At 43.5% G+C, this 20,615-nt stretch overlaps 1 protein-coding gene across 1 annotated transcript in view; it reads left to right on the top strand.

Moving 5' to 3' along the window:
- Positions 1-20,615, top strand: part of LOC124798135 (meiotic recombination protein SPO11) — a 175,395-nt gene that overhangs the window by 122,330 nt on the left and 32,450 nt on the right. Inside the window, exon 5 of the mRNA XM_047261404.1 lies at positions 760-939. Coding sequence (XP_047117360.1) covers positions 760-939 — 180 coding nt within the window. The remainder of the gene's footprint in view (positions 1-759; positions 940-20,615) is intronic.

Raw genomic sequence — 20,615 nt, 5'->3', positions numbered from 1 at the left:
AGCGTAGTGTTTTTGATTTGTTATTCATTTAATTACTGGACGTTTGTTTATTTAATGGGGAGAAAGACATTTAAAGACTGTTGGTAATAAGTCCCCTAGTTGCGGGGTGTTCCTAATTCGTTCCAAATGGCCTAGTACTTATTCAATGGTAAGGCTGTTGATTAGTTGGTTACTGTGAGTACAAATTCACGCTATTTATTTGTTACCAAAATTGTTGAAGTGTGTGTGTCGTGATTCAATCACTAGCTACGTGTTTGAGCTAAATTGATATAAACCTTACATTGCCTCAAAATTTGTTGCCAGCAGAAACCTTTAAGACAACCAAGTTTTGTCATTGCTTATGTTAACCTTTACTGGGAGCAGTATTTCATGTAGTTATATTTTGTCTTAATATGTGTATTTCTCTGATGTAATAAACGAATGATAAAAGAAAAAAAGGAAAGGGGCCTGGTCCTTCCCATTGTGTACGATTTGTAACACGTTCACAGTCTGTTAGTGAACACCGTATCGAAATCCGTGCAGTACTTCCTGAGATTAACCTACACAGGCAGACAGAAAAACGCGGCGGGGGACTTTAAGTTAGGTATGCGTGGATGTCCTTTGCAGTTGACTGTTAGGTGATGTAGTTAGCTGCTGTATGTTGTGTAGAATTAACTGTGTTTCCGCACGACGTTATTTTTTGGTTGAAGACGCTTGTTGTTAGTTCCACGTTGGTGCGGCGTGCTTGTGAGCGGAGCGGTGGTGGTCTTGCTTACGCAGGCGCTGTGCGACGCGGCGAGTCGGCTGGCGACGCCGGCCGTGCGCTGGCTGGGCGTGCTGCCGTCGGAGCTGGCGCCGCTCGGCGTGCCGACGCAGCCGCTGACGGCGGCCGACCGGCGCAAGCTGGCCGCGCTCGCCCGCAGGCCCTACGTGCGCCGCTGCCCCGCCATCTTGCACCAGGTCAGCGCTCGGTCGCCTGCCATCAACACTCTGCAGTCCTCAGTACTCGTATTCCTTATTCATAGTCCGCTAGCATGCTCTACCAGCCTCGGCTGTCGTTGTCTGGGGCCCTATTCTGTATCGTACGTATCGATCGGTGTAGTGGGTTAGTCTCGGTAGTGACGTCATTTTCGGTTTTTTATCGAAATATCCTATTCAGTAAGCTTCTGAGACTTGTTACCGAACGGTCCTCCCACCGATTTTACGACAATTGTGCCGGGAGGTTTTGGATTTCGGTGAGGCCCTGTCGATCGTTGAGCTGTGGCTTATGTACACCTATAATTTGTTATTTTAAACATATTTAGCGGTTTTAGCTTTGGATTTAGTGATTGTGTTACTAAAGAATCACCAGAGGACGCATCCAGTTGGAAAGTGAGTTCGTAATAGACTATTTTCCTTTGTTAGCAATATGGTTAGGTTAGGTTGTTACTGCGAATGATTACGTTAAAAAAAAGTTTTCGGTCAGTATTCTCTCAAAATACGTGTTATTTTTATGCAAATAAGAGTTTAAAGATCATTAAATATCAAGACATCGACCCTGCTTACGTATATTACATGACTGTGAATTGACCTTAGTAGTGACTTTGTATACTTTTTCCCACAAATGGTTTAGTTAGTAACTATCGAAACATGTTTACAACTTTCAAGTAACAATGGAAAGCAATTATGTGAAGCCTGATATTGAAAACTTCCAAACTATCACGCATTTATGACTTACGCAGCACCGTTTGGCAACGAAGTCAGACTACGTTCCTCAATGCAATAGTAAGAGACTTGAGCACCATGTCTTTGTTGTTTGGCGTGGCCAAGTGGTTGCCGGCACGGTACCTCAGCGTATTCGGTCAGCGAGCTGGTTGGCCTCTGTAATAAAAAACCGAGTGGAAGGATCAACAAAACGAACCCGACGTCCGCAACGACCAAACACATCGATCAACAACGAACAAAATGAAAAAAAGTGGTTAGCGCGCGTGAATGTTACATAAAAGGACACTGGTTCGCGCACGGATTGGTACAAAAATATTTTTTTTTTCTCTTCATATATGCAACACGTTCTGAGACATTGTTATTCCTGTAAGTTAAGATTTTTCTGCAATATTCGTTATTCCTTACATGTAAGAGCGCACTTCTTCCGTAATGATTTCGTGATTTCTGTGTGTTTAAAAAACGAAATATGACATTTCTGGAGAAGAAATTGCTGTAAGTGAAACAACCAACAGTGACCTTTATACTTTTTCTTGTCAGAAATAATTCACCATTTCTTCCGAATATGTAGCGATTTCCGAGTATGCGGTTAGACAGGAATTTAAGAGCACAACTTAAATTACTGGGAATGTAACTAGCAACAGTCATCTTCATAATCTTGCTGGTCACAAGTATTTATCTGCGATCCAATCCTCAACAGCAGTAGACAGAGATGAAAGACCTCCGCCGTAATATTTTTAGACTGTAGCACCATATACGAAACATTTTCATTCATGAGATGCATGTTATAAACTTCGACGAACTGCAGGAGCTCTCGAAAATGAATGTTTTCAATTTTGTTTTTAAGACTCAAATCGTTGACGTATCATATAGGGAAGTGGGCTACTTCATCATCTGGATCTCTAGGAGCGAGTGGTAATCACATTCTGCTTATCTTCTTATTCTTTGAAGCTCTCATAATCAATTTTTCGGGTGTTTTACAGATGTATTAGTACAATGTGGTACTACACACTATTCCTAACTCATTTTCCGAAACGTAAAATCTAAAACACGATGTCAGTGTGAATGAGAATAAGATGACATAAAGCGACATTTACGACAGTCTGCAGAATACAGTCAAATACGCTGTCGTTATTATGCATGCATGGAAACATGCGGTCAGGGAAACTGTAAAAATTTCTATGCATTCCAGCTGAGAATCATGGAAATGGATATACTTTACGGGATGCTGTTATGGGGGACGCAAGAGCGATGAAGGCGGGCACGTCAGCTCAATGGAATGCGGCGTCATGCGTTATGGCAACGTAAACGCAATTTTCGGTGCTTGGAAGAATAGCGCGCCTGTGTCGTCTGCTAGCCGCTTTGTGTTCGTGGCGCTGTGCGTTCTGCAGTGCGCATGCGTGGATCTGCGGCCGCTTGCTTTTGATTGGCTTGCAGACGCGAACCGACTACAGCGCTTCGGTTCTCCAGACCCGAACGGCATCGCTACCGAAATGCATACTGAATAATGCTGGGGCTCTAATTCGAGTACTAGACCGTTCGGTGCTCTTGAGTACCGAAACGGTCGGCACAATAGCGGAAAGATACAGAATAGGCACCCTGAGCTTGTTATGATCTGATGTTCAGCCGGTCGCTGCAAAGCCCTGACTGCCAACTCTTACCAGATGCTACTGACCAGGGAAATTACCCAGTGCACCCCCCTCACATTTAGTGAAAAGAGGGCCCAGTGGACGCCTGTCAAAAACTGATCATGTATCAAGCATGAAAACAGGAAGAAGGTGCACTGAACTGTGAAAAAGAAAAGCGAAATAGAAACAGTGAACGGTCGAAGGATAAGAAGTGCAACATAGAGGAGCCCGTAAGAGCGATGACGTCGTTGTACAGTGTCACGGTGTTGGACCGCCAAGCGGGCGAGCCGTATTCAAATTTCCATCCTGCTCATCTTATTTTGGCTGTTTACATATTTGTGTCTGTGTCGTGGTTTAACGTCCGTTTGCAATAACAAGGTGTAAGGAAGCGACCTATAATGAAAGTTTGTTCTGCACAACTACTCTATTAGCAGCCGAAAGGACGTGGCTTTCGAATGGGAACCGTAATCGTTTGACGACAAGGCGACAAGTCAACCGAATCCTCCACCGGAAAACACGTCTGGTCTGTCATACACGGCATTACTGACAGTACGTGTGTCATATGAGATTAATCTCTTATGGACGCACATAACTTGTACACAGCCTGGTGAGTGAGTGAGAAATGCCTCCTTGCTTGAATTCGGTGTTCGTATGAATGTGATCACTACCCTAGGAAACAATGAAAACAAAATAGTTTGTCACATACGCCGCAACTAATGAATGCAACAGTTTCATAATCACACAGTTTTCCCTGTGCTCTATCAAAATATATGTTTTTAGCCGTGCGTTCCGTTAAGAAATTTTGAATTTGAAACGTGGTTCACACCCATTTATTTGTTCTTTTCATTTCTGTGAGACGGCTATGTGGTATCCCGCCTACACTCACAACTCATCACATTTACTTGCGACGGTAATCTATTCATAATCACGCGACTCATATTCTATAACCAATGTACAGTATGACAACTGCCAAGACTACAGAAAGAGAACAAACTTTTCAATGACTGGACGCACAGTTAATAATTTCGTGAGAAGAAAATAAAGTAAATGTTACGAGGGAGTTTTAAACACGACTAGTCCACTTTGTAGTCCAACATCGCGACCACTTCACAATAATGCCGTGGCTATGCCAACTTACTCGATGTCACACTTCTGAAGTTTGGACCGTTCACTTTCTATTTTGCTTTTTTTTCATAGTTCACTACACCTTCCTCCTGTTAGCATGCATGATCTGTGTTCTGTTTTGACGGGATATCTACTGGGCCATCTTACCACTAAACCTCAGGGGGCTGCGATGAGGTGTTCCTCTTGTGAGTAGAAAGTGTATGGTGTTAAACATACACCACCTTTCGATTCAGTGGAGTCCAAAAATTCATTTTTTCGTAAGTTTCTGCAGTAAAAGAAGCTATCTGCTTCAGCAAAATTGTTAAGAAATATTTGCACACGAGAGCACTGAGAAGTAGTACATGATTTTCCCCACAGTCACAACAAAAACATGCTACTTTTTCTAGTTCTGACACTGTATTCGTACACATTTCCAGCTATTTTCTTACAGCATAAGTTTGCAAGCACAGGATAGCACTTACCACAAAATCCGACACTGCGTTTAGCAAACTCACTAAGGGCACTGACGGATAACACAGGCTGTTTCCGCTGATGTTACGAGAATGTATCGAATTACGCACAACAAACGATTGGCTGAAACTGGTAACTTCTTTTACACACACTATTGTCACTCGCTACGATTCTCGCGCTATTGCGTTTCCACTGTATCTCCTTCTCCGCAGAGTACATCCAGTTTTTTATCGTACTGGAGTTGGTGCTAATTGACATCAATTACCAAGCCACATATAAACCCCACCTTGTTTAGACAGAAAGCTTTTGCTTCCAGTCTTGGCCTTACCAAAGTCTCTCTTAGGAAATATCACCAACGAAACGAGAAAGAGTTCGGCTACTGGGCAAATTTAGCATAAGATCTGTGGCATATTTGTATAGTTTGGGAGAGCAGTATTGTCAAAAGACGCACTGTTTTGTTACTTTATCACTCCAGCGAGGTGATTTTTTTTATAAAAAAAATTTATTTGCTCCAGCAGGAACTACGTCTTAAGTCCTTCCTTTCTTCTGATATTAATGATTGCGCGTTTTTATGATATGCATTATTTTCATACTGTAGCACTTGCTCTGACAACACACTTTAATTTGTTGTTTAGTCTCCATATTTTAGTTTTTCGAGACTTTAGTTAATTTTCCAAGGCTTTTAATTTGGATAGAACGTCGTCTTCTGTTTGAACTCCAGCTTAAGTGAATTCATTCAGTGGAACATTTGTGCCTGGTGCTTGCGCAGAGCTTGCAAATTGTTTTTATGTTTACAACAAACTAGATTATTGGGAGACTTGTTTTTCGATTTGACGCCAAGATATTCCTGCTACTGGAATTTTAAGAAACAGATAATTTGGAAATATGCTGAGAAAGCGGTTTTCAGAATCTTTTTCATGGGACCAGATTTACAATCTATCTTGGTGAAATGTTTACTGCAAACTACGTACTTGGCGTGAAATTTTCTCGGGAAGTCATTCGTAGCCCTGTGCTTCTTAGGCTATTATCAACCGGAAATCAGTGATAACATATGCCGCTAGGTTTTCCTTTTTCATTCTTACAGAACGGCAGACAACAGTGGGCATCTGTAAGGAATAATGAGTATATTTCCGATTGTTGTGCATCGCAAAATAGAAGTATCAGCGTACTTTTAGCGCAGTATTTAATACTATCAGCAACACGCACAACTGCAGTACGAATGCAAATACTACAACAGTATTATCAACGTTATTTGCTTTCTGTATTGCTTACCTGTAGTTAGACGATCTTCAAATTACAATAAATCCAGCAAGTCATATATTACGTATTCATTGCTCACAGCAACCGTTGGCGTGTGGCGCTACCTGCGGGGGAAAAAATAGCGCCGGCCGGAGTGGCCGAGCGGTTCTAGGCGCTTCAGTCTGGAACCGCGCGACCGCTAAGGTCGCAGGTTCGGATCCTGCCTCGGGCATGGATGTGTGTGCTGTCCTTAGGTTAGTTAGGTTTAATTAGTTCTAAGTTCTAGGGGACTGATGACCTCAGATGTTAAGTCCCATAGTGCTCCGAGCCATTTGAACCATTTTTGAAAAAATTGCAAATTTCACCGGCAGACTCGCCGCGATATGATCCCGTAAAGTGCTGAGGTTGTTAGTGCATACTTGGGGGCTATGCTTTATTAATGAAACACGCCGCTTAAACGCTACCGGCCATTAAAGAAACAACACCACGAAGGATAACAAATAAGAAATTGTATCACAGGAAGAATACACGATTCTGTTTATTTGTGATTTGGTTGTATTCAGGGTTCGAAATTCAGAACAATAAGCTGCCATCTCCATCAACAATGGATGTAATCTTGCCGTATATCGAGCAAAACTGAGACTGGATGACAGACACACGTACGTCATTCCATGTTGCTTCCACTCAATATCAGAGTTCATTAGTGGTAGTGGATGGCGAGCGGTAGCGTGCCAGTTGCCCAGCAACCACTGAGCAATATTTTCATTGGGTGAGAGATCTGGAAAACGTGCTGGCTAGAACAACAGTTAAACACCCTATGTATCGAAGTAGGTCACGAAAGCAAGGTCAACATGCGTTCTTGCGGTATCTTGCTGAAAGATAATGTCATGGACACCCAGCAGATATTGCAGAGTCACCGGCGTTAACACCTCAGAAATATAACGACTACTGTCTAAATTATCGGCTCTGCGAAACGGAAGTAATCATGTTGTGTACCCAGTGGCACTCCATACCGTCACCCCAGATTTTAGACCCGCATTTGGATGAAAAAACTCGTTCTGGTAACATTCGTTCTTCTCGAATACTTCTCATACGGATTTGTCCATCGCAAAACTGCGAATCATCTGAAACGACGAAGTACTGTCACTCCAGTGGCCGTTGTTGTTGTTGTTGTTGTTGTTGTGCGCACAACTAGCGGCCCGCCTCTTTGTTTTGCCGTGTCAAGGGAAGCCGCAAAACTGGTCGCGGTGCTGCGGTCGGATGGGGTCACCGACATCATGTGGAAGTAACTTCGGGTATGCTCCAGAGACGTATATTGCGACACTTGCTGTTCATGTTGCACGTTAAAGACCTTGCACATAATATCGATTGTAACCCCAGACTTTTCGCAGATCACGCAGTTAATTACCATTAATGAAGTACTGTCTGAAAAAAACTGCACAGATATTCAGTCGGATCTTGATAACATTTCAAAGTGGTGCTTTATCGTCTGGGCACACGAGCGGAAAGGAGTGCGCTGTATACGATCCATTTTCACGAGAATGGAGTGAGTTATAGATCAGTGCCAAGTTTAAAGAATAGTTCAGTATGTTAACTACATTTGGTACACAGCAAGGTATAACATAACGCGCACCAAATGCAAATCCATAGCGACCTGTATTTTTAATTGCAAACTATCAGAGTTTTTTGCAGTAGCTTGCTTAATTTTGAAGTAGATCATCATGGATCTGATGAATTAAGCTATGGGATGCACGAAAGTCGAATTTTTTTACCGTGTAGTTTCTTCAAAATAGTTTGAGAAAGATTTCAGATCTATGGTCTGTGCGTTTGCTGTCCAGGCAGTCTATCGAGCCTTACCTGTCCCACTATACCTGGGAGCGAAGCAGCGCTGCGCCATCTGCCCGACGCGCAGTTTCGCTCAGATCTGTTGTGCCGCTTCACTATAATCCGGGAGCTAGTGGCGTTTACTGTGATTTGTTGCACCCATCTGTTCCATAATCGGATCGCAGTCGCAGAATCCCGATCAACTCGAGCAGTAACAACTGCAGGGCGATAAACAGCAGTTTCCGTACGTTGGTACTGAGGCTACTGAATCCCTAAGCATATTAGCAGACGTCTCAGCTTCTTACACGATGCATAAACCGGTTATTTCTCAAACAGCCTACATTCAGATGCGATTTTTCAATAAGAAAGCCGCTGTGTAACCTTTCCTTCTCTTAGAGAATGTAGATGACATCTATCGTACCTACTTCGTGCAGCTGCACCGAAATGTTAACCATTTGCGCATTAACGCACGTGGTACACTTCGTAGTAATTTGACATTCGTTGCATGCTGCCTCCAAGGTGCTGCAATTATAAAGGTCAACAGTGTACTTGTTAAATAGATATCGCATGTTGGTAGTCGTGTTTCCTAGCACGATTGGCGGCTTACACACCCTGGGACGGCGCGGCTGCTTTCAGCATAGCATACACTGAATACGTTATTCATTCCACAGACCCGTAACGCGAAAATACCCATGAATGTGGAACATTACAGAAAAAAGGAGAGTAGAATTAACAGTTTGCATAAGAATTTTTAACCTCCCCACAAAAATTAAAAAAAAAAAGAATAATATGAATAATATTCTAATTTAGTGTAACCTCAAAACAGAATTCTTTCTCATTTGCAACCTCCCTACAAAATTCTTTTCACATTAACCTCAACACAAAATTCTTTCTGATTTAATCTAAGCTCAAAATTCATTCACATTTAGCGTAACCTCACAACAGAAAAATTCCTAAACCTCTCAACAGTAAAAATTACAATTATGTCGTTCACATTCAGTATAACATCCCAATAACAAATAAATTCAGTAACCTGGTAATAAAGCAATGTAACTAACCTCTCAATTAAATTGTCGCTCACTTATGACTTTTCAATAATTCACTGTGAATTTAACCTGGTAAATTTTGGACGACAGCAGTGCTGCGTCATGGCCCTGAAAGATCATTCTGAATAAAAAAAGGAAAAAATTCTTACCTCAATGAAGTCGCCGGATATATCTGCTCTTACAATAAATTTTTCCGGTACAGCTCTGTGCAATGCTGGCCGACCTATCTGTCATTTATGAAAAGAAGCAACTGATTTTTCTATTGGAATAATCGGGATGATCATGGATGGGAGAAATTAGTAAATTCTTTAAATTGAAATGAATGGTTGTTAAAAGTTACATTTTATGAGGAAGATTATTATTACGAGAGTTTTAAAACATTTACATGCGACTTGAGATAACATTACTACATATGCGCGAGGCTGCTTTTTACCTTGTACAATAATACTCAGGCTCCGGCATCGCTGCACCGCGACCGGGTCAGCCAACACTGTTGTGACTTGGCAAGATAGCCAAGCCACTATGATTGGTAGCTGAAAGGCACGCGTTGAGCTCACGCAGGCTGGCGTGAGGTCTGGAACATTTAAGGAAGTTAGACTTTAGCAAAAAAGGTCGTAGCTGTTGGAATACTTAACTTTAATCCATAATTGGTGAACATCGGTCTGCCGGTACATGCATCACAAGATAAATAGCAAATGATAATGGCGCCTTGCTAGGTCGTAGCAAATGACGTAGCTGAAGGCTATGCTAACTATCGTCTCGGCAAATGAGAGCGTAATTTGTCAGTGAACCATCGCTAGCAAAGACGGCTGTACAACTGGGGCGAGTGCTAGGAAGTGTCTCTAGACCTGCCGTGTGGCGGCGCTCGGTCTGCAATCACTGACAGAAGCGACACGCGGGTCCGTCGTATACTAGCGGACCGCGGCCGATTTAAAGGCTACCACCTAGCAAGTGTGGTGTCTGGCGGTGACACCACAAACACGATACACCAGACCAGACCAGAGCAGACTCCAGACTAGCAACAACTTACTGCTACAGCTACACAGTTCCTACTGCAGTCAACACTGCTCTCTGGTCAGAGACCTTGCATATCGCAGGCAGCGCATGAGCAATACACCGAAATTACATCTGCTCGGACCTCTTACAAATTAATATGTTGTTGTTGTGGTTTTCATCCAGAGACTGGTTTGATGCAGCTCTCCATGCTACTCTATCCTGCGCAAGCTTCTTCATCTCCCTGTACCTACAGAAACCTACATCGTTCTGAATCTGTTTAGTGTATTCCTCTCTTGGTCTCCCTCTACGATTTTTTCCCTCCACGCTGCCCTCCAATGCTAAATTGGTGATCCCTTGATGCCTCAGAATATGCCCTACCAACCGATCCCTTCTTCTAGTCAAGTTGTGCCACAAATTTCTCTTCTCTCCAATTCTATTCAATACCTCCTCATTAGTTATGTGATCGATCCATCTAATCTTCAGCATTCTTCTGTAGTACCACATTTCGAAAGCTTCTATTCTTTTCTTGTCTCATCATTTAACCATACAGTAAAGCTGTATGCCCTCGGGAAAAATTACGGCTGTAGTTTCCCCTTGCTTTCAGCCGTTCGCAGTACCAGCATAGCAAGGCCGTTTTCGTTAGTGTTACAAGGCCAGATCAGTCAGTCATCCAGACTGTTGCCCCTGCAACTACTGAAACGGCTGCTGCCCCTCTTCAGGAACCACACGTTTGTCTGGCCTCTCAACAGAAACCCCTCCGTTGTGGTTGCACCTACGGTATGGCTCTCTGTATCGCTGAGACACGCAAGCCTCCCCACCAACGGCAAGGTCTGTGGTTCATGGGGGAGGGAGAGGGGGAGGGGAAGAATTAATGTACTTGGTTTTAATTGATTTCTTGTGGAATTTACTCGTGGCATGAACGGCAACAGACAGATTTGGAATAAACTACGAAAAACGAAGCATTCACTACAGTTTGCAGTCACGTCACATGTGAGGCCATCTAGTGTGCGAGGAGGGTCTCATCGACGACGCACAGTAAGTTAGGTGATCCCTGCCTAATGGAGGAAGGTGTCCACAAGTTAGTCTCAGTGTCCTCCTGCATTACTGCTTCTGAAGACGAAATAATCGCTGAAATGTTGCCTGTTGAGCTGGCAGCTGGGGAAGTGTAACCATGTTCCCTGTTGAAGTTGTCATGATGCTACACCACATCATTTGCCTCTCTTATTCTTAGAAATTTGTCGTCGGTGGTTTTACGACACTGTCAGAAAATCAATATACACTCAAGCGCCAAAGAAACTGGTTTAGACATGCATATTCAAATACAGGATATGTGACCAGGCAGAATACGGCGCTGCGGTCGGCAACGCCTATATAAGACTACAACTGTCTGGCTCAGTTGTTAGATCGGTTACTGCTGCTACAATGGCTGGTTATCAAGGTTTAAGTGAGCTGGAATGTGGTGTTATGGTCGGCGCACGAGCAATGCGACACAGCATCTTCGACGTAACGATGAAGGGGGGATTTTCCCGTACGAAAATTTCACGAGTGTACCCTGAATATCAGGAATCCGGTAAAACATAAAATCTCCGACATCGCAGCGGCCGGGAAAAGATCCTGCAAGAACGGGACCAACGACGACTGAAGAGGATCATTCAACGTGACTGAAGTGCAACCCTTCCACATATTGCCGCAGATTTCAATGCTGGGCCATCAACAAGTGTCAGCGTCCGAACCTTTCGACGAATTATCATCGATACGGGCCTTCGGAGCCGGAGGCCCATTCGTGTACCCCTGATGACTGCACAACACAAAGCTTTATGCCTCGACTGGGTCCGTCAACTCCGACATTGGACTGCTGATGACTGAAAACATGATACCTGGTCGGACAAGCCTCGTTTCAAATTGTATAGAGTGGATGGACGTTTAGAGGTGTGGAGACAGCCTCATGAATCCGTGGACCCAGCAGGTCAGCAGGGGAGTGTTCAAGCTGATGGAGGCTCTGTAATGGTGTTGGGCGTGTGCAGTTGGAGTGATATGGTACCCCTGATACGTCTAGATACGACTCTGATAGGTGACACGTACGTAGGCATCCTGTCTGATCAACTGCATCCATTCATGTCCATTGCTCATGCCAATGGACTTGGACAATACCAGGAGGACAATACGACACCCTACACGTTCAGAATTGAAACAGAGTGGCTCCAGGAACACCCTTCTGAGGATTAATACGTCCGTTGGCCACCAAACTCTCCAAACATGAACATTATTGAGCATATGTGGTATGCCTTGCAACATGCTGTTCAGAAGAGATCTCCACTGCCTCGTACTCTTACGGATTTATGGATAGTCCAGCAGTATTCATGGTGTCAGTTCCTTCCAGCACTACTTCAGACATTAGTCGAGCCCATGCCACGTCGTGTTGCGGCACTTCTATGTGCTCACGGATGCCTTACACGATATTAGGCAGGTGTACCAGTCACTTTGACTCTTAAGTGTATTAAAGCACACGCTCCCATGCTAACTCGCTCGGATAGCTAAACACTAACACTCCGCGTCCGGGATAATGGAGGTGTGCCACCCTAGGATCGAATCGTCCTTACGGATTAACGGCAAGGGCTGGTTGTGCCAGCCAGTCTGGATATAAGTTTTTAGGCGTTTCCCACATGCGAAGTCTGCTACTTGCCTTACGCACGACTGAGAATATGTCATCGTCCCATTATGTGTCTCTACTAATGAGCGTATTTGTATGGGTTCCAAGTCTGATGTTATAACCTTAGGATACTATATTTTTTCGTTCTGTGAAGTGCACAGTATTTCTTATCTGAACATTTAAAGCAAGTTGCCATTGCCAGTCTTTGCCCCACCTTGATATCTTATCAAGATCTGACTGAATATTTGTGCAGCTTCTTTCAGTCTGCACTTCGTTGTAGATAACCGCGTCGTCCGCGAAAAGTGTGAAATTACTATTAATATCGTCCACAAGGTCATTGATATAAATGAACAGCAAAGGACCCAACACTCATCTCTGGAGCACACCCCAGATTATTTATGTATCTGTAGATGGTTCTCCATCTAAGATAATTGAGTGTGTCCTCCCTACCAAAAAAGCCATCGGCCCAGTCATAAATTTTGTTCATATCCCATGCGATCGTACTTTTGATAATAAGCGTAGGTGTGGTACAGAGTCAAATGCTTTTTAGTAACAGGGAAATACTGCATGAACCTGACTGCCTTGATCCATAGTTTTCAGTATGTCACGTAAGAAAAGTGAGAATTGGGTTTCACGTGATCGATGCTTTCGGAATCCGTGGTAGTTGGAATGGAGGAGGTTATTCTACAATTGGATGTCAAGGTTATTAGACCGTTGTTTTGCGAATCACTTCTCCTACCCTTCAGGGGTGACCTGTGTTTCCCGGCAAATACTGGTTACAGTTTTTTGTTCGGACGATGTACGACAGATTATACTCAACACAGCGGCTAGATCAGCTGCGTCCTGGGTATTTATTCAGTTTTAACCATTTCGGCGGTTTCTCAACGCTACTGACACTAAAATCTATTTCACTCGTCGTTTCAGAGGTACGAGAATTAAACTGGAGCAATACTCCTTAGTTTTCGTTCATAGAAATCAGAGTGAAGTATTTCTGCTTTTGTTTTGCTACTCAGAGATTCAGGTCCTATGTCGTCCGTGAGTGACTGAACACCATCTTTGATGCCACGAACATCCGTTTAGTAGTATTCTGCTGTTTTGTAGTCCTAAGCGTTCTATTCTCTTTGAACATCTTTGCTCGTAGCAAGTGGCGATAATTACAATTGGCCATATATTGAGCATACACCGCGAGGTCGTGCCTTCTGGAAAGAATGATGTGTTGAGAAAATTTCCGTGGCGTCCTTCTGCATTTTCCCCCATCCCCCCAGAATGAACTTTATCTCCCAGGGCCCCACTGAAGTTTGGATCACCATGGAATGGAATACCGCAATTTGTCTCTCTGACAATGCCGCGGGTTGTCTGCTGATATCAACGCATGGCTTTTCCTATCTGGTGCGACCAGCAAAATTTCCTTCGTCCCATTCATTCCTGATGTTCGACGGCCTTTATTTTGGTTTTTTGTACTTGCTTTCATACCTTCGGCAAATTTTTGAAGGCCCGGCCGCCTTACTATACTGTTGCCTGTTGTGCTGTACTCTTCGTCCGTTATAAGTGGCCGTCTCACTTGTTTGTGCGTCAGTTTTCTTACTTGATATTCTAGTCAGAGACTACTAAGTTGTCGAATTGTTGGTCTTTCTCAAACAACCTGTTAATATGATCGTTTGCGGATCCACTAGCTGTAGCTTAGTGATGCTTTGTGTCGGATTCTGCTGTTGAACTGTACCTCCCCTACCGAGCAGTGGCCGCACCAGGCGTAAGTCCCACCACAAACGTTGTGCCATCTCCTACCATATCGTCTGCGCAGGAAGGCTAACTTAATTTACACGCAGTCTTTGAGCCATACCTTGTAAGCAGAGTAATCTGCTGCGCAGGCCACCATATTAGGCAGATGTACAATGCTTTTTGTCTCACGATACCTATTGAAAAAATGGTTCAAATGGCTCTGAGCACGATGGGACTCAACTGCTGAGGTCATTAGTCCCCTAGAACTTAGAACTAGTTAAACCTAACTAACCTAAGGACATCACAAACATCCATGCCCGAGGCAGGATTCGAACCTGCGACCGTAGTGGTCTGGCGGTTCCAGGCTGCAGCGCCTTTAACCGCACGGCCACTTCGGCCGGCGATACCTACTGAATGTTCGAATAACATCGCCGTGGTATATGCCAGTTCAGCGGGTAGTTACCCATTCTGACAACCCTTCTGCCGTAAAGTGACAGTATGCGCTCGGTCTGAGCTTGATAAGGACATTCGAGGTAACTTGACAGACTGTTCAGAGTGTCAGTTGATCCAGTCTTCCTCTTTCTGAACGATAATGCCCATCCACTTGGAGCTACCGTTCTGGTTGAGGAGGAGAAGATTAATGTCCCGTCGACAACGAAGTCATTAGAGATGGAGCACAAGCACGGATTAGGGAAAGATGGAGAAGCAAATCGACAATCCCCTTGCAAAAGAACCATCCCTGCACTTTCCTTAAGCGATTTAGGGAAATTACGTAAAACCTAAATCAGGATGGCCGGACGCGAACTGGCGTCCTTCCGAATCCGAGACCAGTGTGCTAACCACTGCGCTACGTCGCACGGTTCCGCTGGTTGAATTTCTCGTGAGTGAGAAAATATAAGTTACTAACCACAGAGATATTCGGATGTGAAGGTTTGCCCAACCACCACTTGCATATTACCCGGGAAAGGAACTTACTGCCAGAAGGAACTGAGAACTTTTTTTCTCAGATATGAGACGGAGTTTCTTGCACCGATATCCTTGTAAAAACATCCTCGACTTACTTGTCGCTTTAAACCTGGGTCTACGAAATCCTTCATTTTCTCCGTCAGGAACAACTGACTGTCGTGGCTGCTGTTGTGGTGACTATTTATAGACCATTGATGGGTTATGATTGGTCGGCATACGTCGTCATGACGTGTTGCCAGAGATTTTATCCGTGTCTGCATTCATAGCGCCAGCCCTATTGTAGGGACGAAACCAATTAAGCACATTTCTCTGTTACTCTCAGCGTCGAGAGATCGCTTCAACACTTTGCTATGGTTGTCTTTGCTGCCCGCCCCCACCCATTTACGGTATAGTTACGGCATCTCTTTGTTCCAGAAGTTTACTAATTATTTGATTGCAATACTTCCGTATGCCAAATATTTTATTCTAAAGTGTTACCTTGTTCTGGAAGTTACCACATATAGTTAAGGAAACACGCTCACATTTCTACATTATAAGTGATGTTTGGGCAACAGTGTATGAGTTACGGTCTACGGAAGCCATATCACCATAACACATAATAGCTGCATAAAAACAATTGAGGTGAAAACGATACCCACCGAATAGCCATGATTGAGTCTTAGAATGTCCATACAGGGGTCCGAAATTTGCTTCACAATGACCTTTTTTGCATAATGAGAAGGTGTAGAAGGGATTATTCAGAGCCTTGTGAGGGTAAATGGAGGCTAAATGAATAAATAGGAAGCAACGCTAACACACAAGTCATCAAAGTGGCTAATTTTTAAATTTTCAAAAAAAAGTGTAGATATTTTCACACTTTTAACTTGGAAGGGAGTAGCTATACAGTTCTGGTGCAACACAGGATGCCACCACCAACTCCTTTTCCCTGCCCCCTCTACTACTGTTCTGGGGCAAAGTGTATTGTCTCCCAAGGTCACCCCCTCCCCCTTGGTACCCCAGTTCTGGAACAGTGGCTATTTTCAACCTCTCCCCCACTGTTCTGACAGAGGCCAACTGCTGTTTGTATAAAATGACAGGAAATTAGCAAAATTGCGGAAATTCAAAATTCGGTAGGAAATTTAAAAAAAGGCAGGAAATTTAAAAATATCCCAAATGTGCTAGTGGGTTTTCTGCCTCTCCAATGATGTCACTGCGGAATTAGGTTACTGTCTTAAATATAAATTCGAGGGAAATTCAAAAATACAAGATAGTTTGTTGTCCTGTTGGTGCAAAATTCGAAAATTGAAGATGGCGATCCATGATGGCGACCTTTGCATAATGGCATAGGCTCTATGACATCAGAATCCTAGACGGCGATCCAAGATGGCTGACGTGAAATGCTGGCACAGCTCTATAACTTCAGAATCCAAGATGACTGACCTGAGGTACGGCATGCTCTGCATTGTTGCCAGATTTCGTTGGTTTTTCCCCTATTATCACTAATCTCAGATGAACAGTGTTTCTTTTCCCAACAGATCCAAGCCTGCCTGTTATGTCAAAAGGTTTTTGCTCCTCCCAGACCGAGCTTGTGGTTCTGAGACAAAGGACAATGTCTCCCAAGGTCACCTCCTTGTACCAGTTCTAGTTCAAAGGGCATCGTCTCACCTAAGACAACGGATTTTTCCCCAGTGCAAGTCCAAGGCTGTCTGCTATTTACAGCAAGGAAAAAAGGTGTTTGTTTGTGGGAACGGTATTGTGCGCATACACAGTATGTTAGGGTTGTAGCTTGTTAGATATGACACTATGTGTTAGAGTATATTTATTTTGAAGCAATTATACAAAATTCTTACGTAATGGTTATTATTTTAGAGTTCTCTCCTTAGTAGTTATACCATGGTGGAGTGTGCCAATAAAATTGTTTGAGTTTAACAGTTGGCATGTGCATTTGAAAAAAATCAGCAAATAGTAGGACAGAACAAACGTGTTTTCTGGATGGCCTTGTGTAATACTGAAAAGATAAATGACCACTGCTCTCTTGACAGTAGCTAAAAAGGAAACTGTTTTAGTTATTCTATAAGAACACCCAGTTGACGTGTTGTATGTTTGTCCGCGAGGACGTATTTTGACCTGGTTTCGGTAGTAGTAGCAGTAGAAATAGTAGCAGCAGTAGCACCGAAGTTTAGGTTTGTCTTCAGATATGTTCCAAGTTTAAGAAATCTGTCCTTTTGGTATGTAATACAATCGCAACTATGAATGCGCCAAAATATGTTCGCGCTAGTTGTGAAGTTCCATTTGTACATCGGAATGTGTTCCGCCTCCCAGTACATTGTGTGCGCTGTTACTAAGCAATGGCTTGAGACCGGTGAGAGTGATTGCTGGCGATTACAGCCGTTGTTAGCAGAGCTACCGAGCTTTCTGACAGCGGCGGGGACGTTTCTCCCGCCACGGGTGTACCTGCTGGCAGTATGCGAGAAGAAATATTAGTTAATTAGAGTTCCCTCCGGAGTACGCCCTCTTTCCATTCATTAGCTGCCGCGGGAAGCGAAATTAGCCTGTCACGCGTTTATTGGGACAATTTCTCGTGTCCCTCTCTTGCAACTTTCCACCCAACGTCTAAAAGACTGAAATAACTCATTCTTGAGTTATATTTATGCAAATGTGCGAAGCAGTAATCCCAGAAATTACATACAGGAGGGATGTCCGTTGGACGAGTAATACTTCACTTGGCGCACTCACGCCAAGATTGCTACGTTAGCTTTTTGAATCCAAAATACGAAGAGTGCATTGAAATATACAGTGTTTTTAAAATGTCCTAATCAGTGTAATAAGGTACGATCAGTCATATCGTAAACCTCATTAAATATATGGAAACTGCGTGACAGTGTGATTGGTTGAAGAAACCGACGTATTAGCTTCATATGTCTCTGTTTACCGAACAAATATGATGTTACAGCTGCTGTCAGAGCTTTTATCGGGCAGTGCGCTGAAATAAGTTGTTTTTATACCCTAATGACAGTCTGTCATTCAAATTTGTGTTTTAGAAGTAGTAACTACCATCCTCTTTACTTTCTTGTCTGTAGAAGAACAGCTATTTAGTTTGGGATGAATGTGCCGTGAAGAAGTTCATTGAAATAACTTCAGCTCAATGGCAGGAGCGTTCCTACAGACATGCAGCTCCTTCTCATCGCCTTTTTCGACAGAGCTCTGCCTATCTGTGAGCAGTCAAAATCATTTTTAAAGAAATAACTTACTTTATTTTGTCTTTTTGTCTTCCTATGTGTCGGAGACTACGTCTTGTTGCGCCTACCTCACAATCGTTCGTGTCGTTTACGACTTCTAGTTACATAAATAATGACACGTTGAATATATGTTATATTTTCAGCATACGCTAACTTAATCCGAGCTGCTAACCAGAATTCCATGTCTATAAAAGATGTTATCACCAAGTTTCATGTCGACGCACATTCCACAGCATAATGAAAATAGAGGTAACGAACTGAACACAGTGGAGATGTTTCTATGCTATTATGTGCCACATCTGTTGCACAAGCAGATAGTCGCTTTAAATCAGTATATTAAAAACGTTTGTTCAGGTTTTGGAGGAAGTCGAAAAGCAGTGACTGACTACCAGTTCAGTGCAGATTTTAATTTATTCTCAAGTATCATATTAGTAAAAAATCTCCTGTACAGTGAAAGTTGTCATTTTACAATAAAGTACGTTGATACTATTATTCGGTTTTAATAAATGAGACAACGTCTCCAACTTAATACAAAAGATTTTCTTCCAGTATAACACTATTTAGCCGGTCGGAGTGGCCAAGCAGTTCTGGGCGCTACAGTCTGGAACCGTGCGACCGCTACAATCGCAGGTTCGAATCCTGCCTCGGGCATGGACGTGTGTGATGTCCTTAGGTTAGTTGCGTTTAAGTAGTTCTAAGTTCTAGGGGAGTGATGACCTCAGATGTTAAGTCCCATAGTGCTCAGAGCCATTTGAACCATTTGATAATATCTAAAGACGATATTTAACTTTGGATGCCCCAACCCTAGTCTGCAGCTTTGCGCTGTTCATTGTTTGATAAACATGTGGTTGTTCCGTACCCCTTTTTTTTACATTATGACGATTCACCTTCCTATTTAAATGGAATGCTGCCTCGTCACTAAACACAGTTGGGGTAACTGCACGACTTGTCGCGTGTTCGAGGAGTGCTGTCGTGAGTGTCTGCAACACGTGGCAACACCAGGGTGAAACCGCATTCAGACGTAATAGGGGTGGGCGGCCATCCCTCATTGCAGATGTCAAAAGTCGTAGGCTGGGCAGACTGGTAGAATAGGACGAGCGGATAACTGTGACAGAACTAACATCAGACTTTACTGCTGGACAGAGTGCAAGTGCACTGAACACTGCTAACGATGGGTCTGCACAGCCGACGGCCCATGTACGTGCCAATGTTAACACCACAACATCGGAAACTACGACTGAAATGGGCACGTGACATCGGCACTGGGCTTTGGCGTAGTGGCAGAGCGTTGCATCGTCTGATGAACCTTGGTATCTCCTTCATCAAGCCGATGGGAAGTCGGGAATGGTGTCGTGGGGTTTCCTACCGTGGGGTTTCCTACAAGCAGTGGCGCACTAAACCTGTCAGAGGCCCGGGCCGGCAAAACAAATTGAGGCTCCCCTTGCTGCCCCCTCCCACCCCCCTCACCACACAGGAGTTCTCCGAGGGTTTCAAACGCAAACGGAAGGAAGTCCCGCATTGCTTATCATCTTCGTTTTGTGTCGTGATAATTTACAAGGTATAATGTTATTTTGCGTAACACTGAAAGTGACTGCTCTCGTAATCTCGTTGCTATTATTTAATAGCTAAAAATGAATCCCTATTTCCCAAACCAAGAGGAAGGTCACTGTCTACATAAAACTTCGTTCAGTGCATGGTGGAGGGTACTTTACTTATGTATTTCAACAAAAGCCACAGTCTTGCTCCGATCTTGATGAAATTTTGTACATTTAATCTTCAAATCCAGAAGAACATCATCGTCTACGTGAAATTTCATACGGTGTATGGCGGAGGGTACCTTACAACAGAATTACACACCGTTTGACTGATCAGCCTGGGAGTTGGCTCATGTATGCATATTTTTGTGGTGAAGGCATTTATACAAGCCAACGTATGCTGGATGGTGGTGGGTTGGCCTACCTTTAAATAAATTCAACAACGTTTCGTCAATCAGGTTTAAAATTGGAAGATACACGTATTTTTTCATAGACGGGGAAAGAGGAGATGGCATGAAGGAGGCGGAGGTGGAGATGTA

This window comes from Schistocerca piceifrons, chromosome 5 (genome assembly GCF_021461385.2).
Source record: "Schistocerca piceifrons isolate TAMUIC-IGC-003096 chromosome 5, iqSchPice1.1, whole genome shotgun sequence".
Classification (NCBI taxonomy): domain Eukaryota; kingdom Metazoa; phylum Arthropoda; class Insecta; order Orthoptera; family Acrididae; genus Schistocerca; species Schistocerca piceifrons.
Note: the sequence above shows the minus strand (reverse complement) of the source record. Positions and strands in the feature narration are given on the sequence as shown.